The sequence below is a fragment of the Dermochelys coriacea genome, chromosome 7, assembly GCF_009764565.3.
Source record: "Dermochelys coriacea isolate rDerCor1 chromosome 7, rDerCor1.pri.v4, whole genome shotgun sequence".
NCBI lineage: Eukaryota > Metazoa > Chordata > Testudines > Dermochelyidae > Dermochelys > Dermochelys coriacea.
The window spans coordinates 30,793,129-30,803,661 of NC_050074.1; the positions used below are offsets into that span (position 1 = coordinate 30,793,129).

At 48.0% G+C, this 10,533-nt stretch overlaps 1 protein-coding gene across 1 annotated transcript; it reads right to left on the minus strand.

Annotated features, from left to right (window-relative positions):
• Positions 1–622: 622 nt before the first annotated feature.
• Positions 623–9,338, minus strand: CST6 (cystatin E/M). Its single transcript, XM_038408877.2, has 3 exons — positions 9,065–9,338; positions 2,834–2,959; positions 623–1,005 (listed from the first exon to the last, which is right to left on the minus strand). Exons 1-3 carry the CDS (start codon positions 9,284–9,286, stop codon positions 916–918), a joined length of 438 nt encoding a protein of 145 aa, XP_038264805.1. The 5' UTR covers positions 9,287–9,338; the 3' UTR covers positions 623–915.
• Between the last annotated feature and the right edge of the window lie 1,195 nt (positions 9,339–10,533).

Sequence of the window (10,533 nt, forward strand, 5' to 3'; positions counted from 1 at the left end):
AGTTTGGCTCAGTCTGAGTCAGGTTGCCGTTCAGGTCAGGCCAGCATGTCTTTACCTTCGGAACCAGGCATTTCTTTATCACAAATCAAGATGGATCCAGCTCATGCTGTCTGTCCACCAGACCCACAAAGCTGCCTGTTGCCACATGTCTGTCCAGCCCACTGGGCTTTTAGACCTTATTCATCTTCCCCATAGTGCAAGGTAGCTGGGATCAGAACTCCTGGCATACCCTGTTCTCCGATAGCCTGAAAACAGATGTAAAGCCTAGCTCTGTATAGACCCTTGCTCTGACTGCTTTAACTCATAAGATTGTGGGCACTCCTGGAGGACTTGAGATATTTAAAGGGATATTGCCCTTTTCCTATATACATCAGGAACTGAGTACAGAAGAATTAGGTGGATTTGCTATTACTTAAGAGTCTTTAAATCAAGACTGGATATCTGTCTGAAATAAAAGTTATGCTCTAGCTAAACTGCCAGATATGGGCTGGATGAGATTCCATGGTCTGCATTTCATAGGTCAGCAAAGATGAGCACAACTGCCTCGAAATCTATGAAGTACTCAACAACAGAAAAGAGAGAGATGGAGGAACTGAGGGAAGAAAAACACCAGCCATTGAACCATGGTGAATCACTTTTATTCCCTACATCATAGGGGATGCCAAATCTTAGCTATGACAGAAAGCATTCAGGGGCTTCAGTCTGGTCATTAAGCAAGGCTGAACAATCAGACACTACAGGAGAAGACGGCCCAGCCATTTCCAAACCTGCCCTGATTGGGGGAGAGGAGGAGATCTAAGATCCTGATCTTCCTCCACCTGGTGGGGAATATGGGGATTAGAGGGAGAGCCGGCGTGACCCCCAGCAGCATGGATCAATGGCAGATCGGTTCACTGTCGTCAGATGGGACAGGTTTCAGGAGTGAGACACAGAGCAGTTCTGAGATAATAACTGTGACCGGTTGAGCCAGGGACGGGACCAGACCTGGAACTCACAGAGCAGTTTCTGCAAGGGGGGAAAAAACGTCCCACAATTAGATAGTCATGAAACACAGTATGGCTGCTGTAATACCAGGCTGAACTGGCTTATGTCCAGGTACACTGAAGCGCAAGAATCAGGCCCAAGGTTTTAGGGACAGTGAAAGCACCCACTCACGCAGCGCTGGTATGAAACTTCTGTATAGTTTATTGATGGGAACTAATAATTTACCAATGTGATCCCAAACCAGCGCCCATGCAAAGCTTCGGATAATCCCAACACTAATAGCGAGTCAATTTATGCCCCATACACCCAGTCTGTTAAAAGTGTCTTTTGTTTCCTATTTTACTTTCTCCAAAGGGCACCATCGGGTTAAAAGGTTAGGGGTTTCTTTATTTAGGATTCCTTACCCAAGTCACTACTGATAGGGTAGGCATAAATAGGCTTCTCTTCCACAGAAAATTTCAACCCCCAAAAATATTTCAGCCAAAAATAGCTATTTGGATTTCAATATGGCGCTGTGGTGCTTCGCAAGAGTTGTAATTCAAGTGCCTCATCTCCCATTGCCCTGATAGTTCGCACTCTCTGGCCAGACTCCATCTCTCAAGATTCACCTCTTAGCCAGTCTGTGGTGGTGAGATGCAGGCTGGACAGGGAGCCTGGTTTACAGAGGAGCCCCAAGTCCCCAAACAACACCACCTATGAAGTGCTATGGGGCCATTTTGCATGGAAATATTTCAGTTTATGGCTGAAATATTGGTATTTTCTGTGGCAAGAGGGCAATTTTTGCCCACACACACAAAAGTTTAGTTGGGATTTTGCCAAAACTAAATTTTTTAATTGAACAAATAATTTCAGCGGAAAACTTTTGACCAGCCCATTATGGACATCTTAAACCACAGAGCTACAATTTTCCAGAGAGCCTAAGGAAAATCTGATGTCTCATTATCCTAACTGAACGCTCCCTTTTACTATTACCATTCCTCTCAGCGGGGATGGTGAAAAGGAACTACTAATGTCAATTTTACTTCTGTTTATATTCTGGGGAAAGTCAATTTCACACACTGGTTACATTCAGTGTCAGTATTTGGATTGCTAGCCCCTCAGGGGCTTGTTTTAAATTAGAAACATTTTCATTATTTTAAATTACTATGAAGCTTTGAGACACTGTTAACACAAAACTTATGATGTATCCACTTAAAGACTGAGATACTCCCTAAGCTTATTACACTAGCACCCATAGACCTTACCTGTGATCATGGCCCCACTGTGCCAGGTTCTGACAATCCCTACTCCACAGAACTTGCAATCCAAATAGATGAAGGGTGGGCAGGGGAAACTGAGGCACGGTGAAGTGGGAGGGACTTGCCCAAGGTAAGAGGTGTTGTGCAGAACCCTGTACTCTAAGTTGTCCAAAGTAACCCAAGTCCACCTAAAAGTGTTTCCAGATGTTTCAAGATGCTGTCCCTCCTGCTTGGGAGAAGCTCCCCGTACACATCTGCAAAGTTATTGCATTATCCTCCTTCAAATACTTCCTTAAAGTTCTCCTCTACCATGATGCCTACAAAAAAAATTCAACAGCCAGACTGCTGGTGTGCTGAGGCCACTGCCCAATCCCAGTCTGTCTGCCAACTCTTGTCTTATACCTAGATTGGAAGCTCTCTGGCGCTCTTTTTTTTGTTCTGTTTGTACAGCACTGAACAGAATGGGTCCTGGCCCGTGACTGGAACTTGTAGGTGCTGTGGTTCTACAAATAAGTTCTGTGCTAGGCAGGGATCCCTGACCTCACAAGACAGAACTGAGCCCACATAAAGTTGACACCTCAACTAGATGCTATGCAGTTCTCTCTGCTCACCTGTTGCTCTGATGCTGGCGGCAAGGGGCATGTGCTGACATCCCCATTTTCAAGGCCTGCCCCATTTTTCCGGCACCGTGTTGTCACCAGCTGAACGGTCAGGTAGTATTTCACGCCAGTCACCACCTGGAACAAGAGCAGAGATCCCAGAGTGAGGAAGATTCTGGACATTTCCCACTTCTAATCAATAGCAGGAAATTGAGGAATCAAGAGTTTCAGCTCCACAAACTAGAAAAGGAGTACTTGTGGCACCTTAGAGACTAAAATTTATTTGAGTATAAGCTTTCGTGAGCTACAGCTCACTTCATCGGATGCATTTGTTAGCTCCACAAACTGCAATTGTTCTGTTTGCAGAGGGTAGTGCTTAGAGGCCACAACTGAGATGGGGGGGCCCTGTCATCATGTCAACAACTGAACAGACAGCCTCTCTCCCCCGCCACCCCCCAGATCGAGATCAGGGCCTACATTTGTGCCAGGCACTGCAGAAACCATCCCTGGACTGAGATCAGGACCCCATTTTTCCCCAGGCACTGCAAAGATTCCTCCCCCCTGCCCTCCCATAAAAGTCTATGCAGCCCCCATGCCAGGCGCTGTGGCTGATCCAAAGCTCATTGAAATCAGTGGAACACTGTCCCAGACCTGTAGAACTTGGACAATAGACAAAGAGTGGGAGAGGAAACTACAACTCAGAGAGGGAAAGGGACTTGCCTAACATCAGTAACAGAGCCAGGAATAAAACCCAGGTCTCTTGAGTCCCATTCCAGTGCTCTCATCCATCCCTGTATTTAGAGCACTATTTGTTCCTCCACGTAGGCTGAAGAATAAAAAGCCACCCCTAGGAGCAGCAGTGGCACGGCCCTGAGCCACCCCCAGGAGCAGCAGCCGCCACTGGAGCACCCCACTTCCCCAGCACCTAAGATTTAGTTAGGGGTGTTTTTAGTAAAAGACTTCTTGGTTATTGCCAGTGACCTGTACTTGACTTTTAGTAAAAATACCCGTGCCTAAATCATAGCCATAACCATGGCATCTCTTGGTCTGTTTAAGAAGCTAATCACATTGAGTTCATTAAGTCTCTCACCATCAGGCACTTTTTTCCAGCCCTCTGATCACTTCTCTGGCCCTTCTCTGCACCCTCTCCAACTTTTTAATGTCCTTTTGAAAATGTGGCCTTCAGAACTGGAGGCAGTGTTCCAGTATAGCTCCCTCCAATGCTATATGCAGGAGTAAAATCCCCTCCCTGCTCCTACTCCCCTGTTTACACAAGCAAGGATTCCACTGGGAGCTCATGCTGTGCTGCTTGTCCACTGTGACCCCCAAAATCCTGCTCAGGGTCACTGCTTTCCAGGACACAGTCCCCCAGTCCATAGGCACAGCCTGCATTTCTTGTTCCTAGATGTATAACTTTGCATTTGGCTACATTACAATGCATTGTGTTGGAACAGGCCTGGGTCCCCAAGCGATACAGATCGCTCTGTAGGACTGCCCTGTCCTCAGCACTAGGTGCCACTCCACTAATCCTTCTGTGGATGGATGGAAGGATGATATGGATTGTGATGGCCGGGTCCATCTGGCACCAGTGACTATAAAAAGATGGAGCTTTAAAAAGAGGAGTCCAAGAAATGTGGCCCCGGGGACAGATCACTGGACTGGGAATCAGATCACTGGTTTCTAGTCCCCACTCTGCCACTGGGCAAATTCCTTCCATTCTTTGCACCCCTACTTTCTCTCCCACCCTCTGCCAACTTCGGTTAGAAGTTCTTCAGGGCAGGGGCTGTCTCTCACTCTATGTCTGTGCAGCATGTGGCACAACCAGGGCCCCCAAACTCAGCAGGGAGGGGGCTGTCTTGGCCAAGGCTTCTAGGTGTTACCATAATACCCATAATAACTGCCTACTCAGCCCAGATCTCCCCTAGAAAGAACCTGGTGAGATCAAGACAGTCCCAGATCAGCTCACTCATCATGGCATAGGTTAGACTTTCCATAAACAAGTGGGCATTAAGACACAGAATAGGTGGAAATGTTGGGAAGAGAGGGTGTAACTAGGAAATAAAACCAGGAGGATACAAGACGCATGTTGCAAGCAGCAACCTGTTGTTCCAGTCCCTACTACAGCTCTTCCCTTCCAGTGGAGCAGGTAGATTCTAGGGAGCCCAACCACAAGTGGGTAGTTTACACCCACTTGCCAATATATAGCATGCACCTGTAATACATGCAATATGTATTTATGCCACCTGTGTGTATAGCCCCAAACTCCACTGCATGCCTCTGCACACGTTCCACTAATATGGGGAAGCTTAGCACCAAAACTGACTGTTCATGCCGTAGGGAATTTCTCAAACTGGTGGAGCAGGGAACCCTAGACTTAAATGCCAGAAGGGACCTTCCCGATAGTCTCCGATCTTCTGTATATCACAGGCCTGAGTGTCTCCCCCAGCCATTTCTGCACACTTTGGTTGAGCTGTAGCATGTCTTGTAGGAAGACATCCCATCTTGGTTTAAAGACTCCAAGGGATGGAGAATCCACCCCATCCCTCTGTCAGCTGGTCCAATGGTTAATCTCCCTCCCTATTAAAAAAATGTGCACCTTATTTCTAGTCTGAATTTGTCCAGCTTCAGTTCCCAGCTGTTGGGGCTCATTTTGCCTTTGTCTGCTGGGTTAAAAGATCCACTATCAGCAATCTCCTCCCCATGGAGGTACTTGCAGACCATGATCAAATCACCTATTCACCTTCTCATAGAGAAACTAAATACTGGGTTTTCCAGCCCTCAAATCACTTGTGGCTCCTCTCAGAGTTCTCTCCAATCATCAATACCCTTTCAAAGGGCAGACACCAGAATCAGACAGTACCCGGTAGTGGTTTCACTGACACCATAGCAGAGTGGATAAAAATCAATGATTAAAAAACAAACAAAAAAATTTAAAAAAATTGGATTGTTTTGATAAAATGCTTTTTGAGGGGAAAAAACCTAAAGATAATTTAAATTAAGATCCATGATGAGATGTCTTTGAGCTATAATGTAAATAAGGATTATAAATTCTATAGTATGAGAGAATATACTCATGTAATGTTTAAGAAAAGTTTTGTAAATGAGTTCCAACAGTTCATGGATTAGGGACCCAATCTTATGGGGTTCCAGGGGCTTCTGTATAGATTATTTAGGTTAATCTTTCTACCTACCCAATGGGACTCAGTGCTCAGTCTAGAAGATACCATCAGAGATGCTTAGTTTTGCAGTTCTCAAACCGTGGATTTGTGTCTCCAGAGGTAACATGCTTGTTAACAGCAAAAATGTTTTCAAAATATATAATATAATATATAGAGGTGAGAAACAACAGACCTCAACTCTATTGTCCTTTGGCAAATTTGTGTACAGAGTCAATCCCTGACCTCTCTCTAAAAGTGCAAAGTTTCAAAAAATTCAATGAATAGAAGATTGTTGGGGGCGGAATAGATCTAAACAAGAAAAAGAAGTCTGGAGATAAATGTGAGAAGCGAGGGACGTACAGCTTTTTGTTAAAATAGTATATGTTTACTGTTGAAGAAAAAAATCCAAAATACTTAATGTTGTTGTTTTAGTTAAACAAAACAATTTAAATGTCTGTCTGGTGATGTTCTCCTCCTAATACAGCATGGCAAGAAAATCCTCCAAATATTAATGATTCTCCAATTCAACAGGTTATAGTTCACCTCCCAATGACTTCATAAATATCTGCTTCAATTACCTTTGGTAAATGAAATAACCAAACAATTATTCGTTTTCTGATATAGCTGTAAAACTTATTTTGAAAACTTTTCAGATTAATCAGTTTAAAAATGTATAGTGTGTACCTTCTAAAAATGAAAGCTACATCTATCTCCGAGTTGTGAAGAATATATCTTAAGATTATAACAACCAACAAGAATGCACTTTTATTAAAACAAGTCTTCCTGACTAGTGATTTAAATCAAATCCACCCTGCACTGTAGACAGAGGTAATAGCATTGCCCTCCTCCTGCTTGCTTATTCCTCTGCTTTGATGTCCAAGGATCACATTAGCCCTGTTAGCCACAGCATCGCATTGGGAGTTCACGTTCCTACATGCCCCATAAGTCCTTGTCAGTATCACTGTGTTCCAGGAATCAAGACCCTCAATTGTTCTTGTAGCTCTTCATGGAGCCCTTCCCAGTTCCTCCTCTCACCCCTCCAAGAAACCAATGGTTGTTGAATCAGACCAGCAGATCCACAGATCACAGGCTAATGAGACAAGGCGAAGAAAGCACAGAGATGCTCCCAATGAGAACCTGGGCTTTTGTCCCCATACTGCAAGTCTTAGCACAGAGCAAGCCTTGGACAATAAGGCATCACAGAAGCCCAAAGTAACCATTATCAAAGGCTGGTTCTTCAGAGCCTTATGCGCTGGAGAGCTGTAAACAACATTCCGCGGGGAGCAATATTCTATTGTGAGGTCCCATCTGCCCAGTACGGGATGGCTACAACCCCTCTCAGTGAAAACCAGCTTCCAAGAGCAAGAGGGCACAGGTTCAGCATACACAAGTTCACAAAAAGAGACAGAGGTAGACCGGAGAAGAAAAAGAGGAGATAGGATGGAAGGATACAACCAGGATGACTGAGACAGAGGAGGGAGATGGGGAACTTCCCACCCCTACAAGCCCTCCTGCCAATCTTGGTTAGGAACCAGCACAGCACCCGACATGACAGGGGGCCTCCCCTCAATCTCAGCTGAGGTTTCTAGGCACTAGTCTAACACCAATAACAACTGTCTGACTTTTCCTTCTAGTGAGATCAGGGCTCACAATGAGATCAGACAATCCTAGACCAGATCCACCATCATACATGCCGTCTTCCTCCAGCACAGTTAGATTTTCATGTACATAACCAAGAGTTGACACACTATGAGCTAATCCAGAGTGGGCAGAGACAGAGGGAAGAGAATGCATGGGACCCTGACCAGATCCCAGCCAGGGTCCCGCACAGCACCCAGCACGACAGGAGCCCCCCTTCACCCCGATCCCAGACAGGGTCTTGCACAGCATCAGCAGGAGAGCACACACACACACACACAATATATCCCAGACAGGGTCCCACTCAGCACCCAGCAAATGGGGAGCCCCCACAAAACCCTTGTTGCACTGGGTGGTTTCAGCAGTTGTGGAAGAGAACCAGCGGCAATGCGAGTGAGCCTGCGTGGCCGGGTGACTAGGAAAGAAGCAGGGCAGGGTGTGGGTCTGGGCAAACAAGGTGCTTGGTAATGCTGGGAAGGGACAACGCCCTCAATGCAAAGCAGCATTCTCTTGTTTGGGTACAGCAATAATAGCCCTATCAGCCAATACTCACTTCTCCCGCCCTCCTGTCCCATGTTACACCATAAACATAGAAGGTGAGTATGTCTACAGCCAGGTGGCCTGGAGACGATTATTTTATTTTAGATGAGAGCTGAGGCTCTGGCACACAGGGTGCACGGATACCAACCAATGCCCTTCCTCATAACCCTCTCTGCATGGGGATCCCGACAGTCCCACACTGGTACTCACACTGGTAAGGGTCTCTCCACAGCCACGAGGGTTAGAGATGTAATTCAATGGGAGCTGAGATTGTGGGGTCAGATACAGGGTCACACGTGTACAAAATAGTGGCACAGGGAAGTGGGTGCCACCGTGGTCTGCCCCATAGGCATCCTGTCTGCTTATGCTCCTCTTTGCCAGGTTTTCTCCACAGCCCGTGGGCTACAGCTGGGTTTTGTTACAGGAAGCTGAGACGCTGGGGCTCAGAGGGAGAAGGACTTGCAGGGTCCAGGGCTCCCCCAGTGGTTACCCAGACTGGCAAGACACTGGGTTGTCACTGAAGAAGTTAGCACAAATCCTTGGTCACCCCCCCATGGATCAGTAGTGCGGGTGCCGGCAAAAGCTGCTCTCACAGGACACCTCCCTGCAACCCCATAACCAGCATCCTTGTCCCCCACCTGGCCTCAGAGGCCTCCCAGCCCCCCACACTTCTGCCCCCCATCGGGCAGTGGGGCTTCCCCTACTTCTCCAAGGCCCAGACCCTGCCCCCTGCCTATACCCAGCTCCATCCCCCGCCCCACCGACCCCTGTCGGATCCAGGGCTCCCCGAGGGGACCCAAACCCCACCCCGATCCACCCCTGCCAACCCGGACACCCGCACCCCCGGCTGCGGCGCTGCCCCGCAGCAGGCTCCAGCCCCGCCCCGCCCCGCCCCGGCCCTCCTGACCTGGCTGCGGGCCCGCAGCACCCGCTCCGCCCGGGAGTAGTACAGGCTGTTGCTGGCCCGGTTATAGATCTCCACCGCGAACCGCACGGCCGCCTGCACCCCGGGATCCGAGACCGGCACCTCCTGCAGCCCCCCGACCAGGTGCTCCCCGCGGAGCCCCGGCCCCGCCAGCAGCAGCAGCCACGGCACAGCCAGGCACAGCCCGGCTCCGACACTCCTCATTGCTGCGAACAAGAGGCCAGATCACCGCCCCCAGGAGAGCCCCTCTAGCCCCGCCTCTCCAGCTAGCCCCGCCCCTGCTGGCCCCGCCCGCGGGGAACCCCACCTGCCCCGATTCCTATCTGCCCCTAGCATTAGGGAGAAGTTCCTCCTACACTTGTGGGTGCTGCCTCCTGCCCCCATTGTCCTCCTTCAGCCTCGTCCTCACACCTCCCCCTTGATGCGAAACCTACAGCATCCTTGGGCTACCAGCGCTGGAGTTATGGGGGGAAAGCAGAGGGGGCCCTTAATGAATGTGGGCAGGGCTGGAGGCAGCAAGAAGCCAGGACACCCCTTAGCTGGGTACTCAGCTGGTATCCTCCTCGCTTCTGAGCTCAGCTGCAGCAAGACTGGCTCCTTCCCTCTGCTCTTACCCCTCTCCCCCAGCCATCTGCCCCTCTGGACCCTGACTGGTTACCCCAACTCCTCCCCTCTGCCTTTAGCCATCCCACCTTCAGAATATTACACAAGAACAAAATCTGAGGACTGGAGTAATAGAAATGGGAATTTCCACCTAAGCTCATCAGCTGGAAACGGTAGAGGACATCAGAGGATGAAAGAAAAGGAGTACTTGTGGCACCTTAGAGACTAACAAATTTATTTGAGCATAAGCTTTCGTGAGCTACTGTTCAGTTCATCGAAATAAATTTGGTAGTCTCTAAGGTGCCACAAGTACTCCTTTTCTTTTTTGCGAATACAGACTAACACGACTGCTACTCTGAAACCTATCAAAGGATGACTGTATGATGATACGTATTTGTCGATCACAGGATAACTACGAGTCACCAATGTGATGCAGCCATGAAAAAAAGGCAAATGCGGTCCTAGAGTGTATTAGGCAAGAGCTTTCCAGTGGCAATAGGGAAGTTTTAATGCAATTGGACCAGGCACTGGGAAGACCTCATCTGGAATACTGCATGTAGCTCTGGTCACCTATGGCCAAGAAAAAGGAATCCAAACTGGCCCAGCTGCAGAGGAAGGCTCCTAAGCTGATCAGAGGAATGGAGAACTGATTTTACAAGAGGAGACTAAAAAGCTGGGTTTGTTTAGCCTAGAAAGGCTTTGTGAGTTCTGTCAGCTAACCAGTTCTTAATCCACTTCATGTGTGCTTTATTGATACGGTATAGCGCTAATGTTTTAATCAGACTGTCATGGTATAAAGTCAAACACCTCACACGAGTCTAAGTACATTCCATCTACACCATTACCTC

Coding starts and splice junctions, on each gene's coding strand:
- CST6 (XM_038408877.2), bottom strand. CDS start 9,286: ATGAGGAGTGTCGGAGCCGGGCTGTGCCTGGCTGTGCCGTGGCTGCTG. Junction 2,960..9,064: donor TGCTGCGGGCCCGCAGCCAG/GTCAGGAGGGCC, acceptor CTCTTGTTCCAG/GTGGTGACTGGCGTGAAATA. Junction 1,006..2,833: donor CGCCAGCATCAGAGCAACAG/GTGAGCAGAGAG, acceptor CCCCCCTTGCAG/AAACTGCTCTGTGAGTTCCA.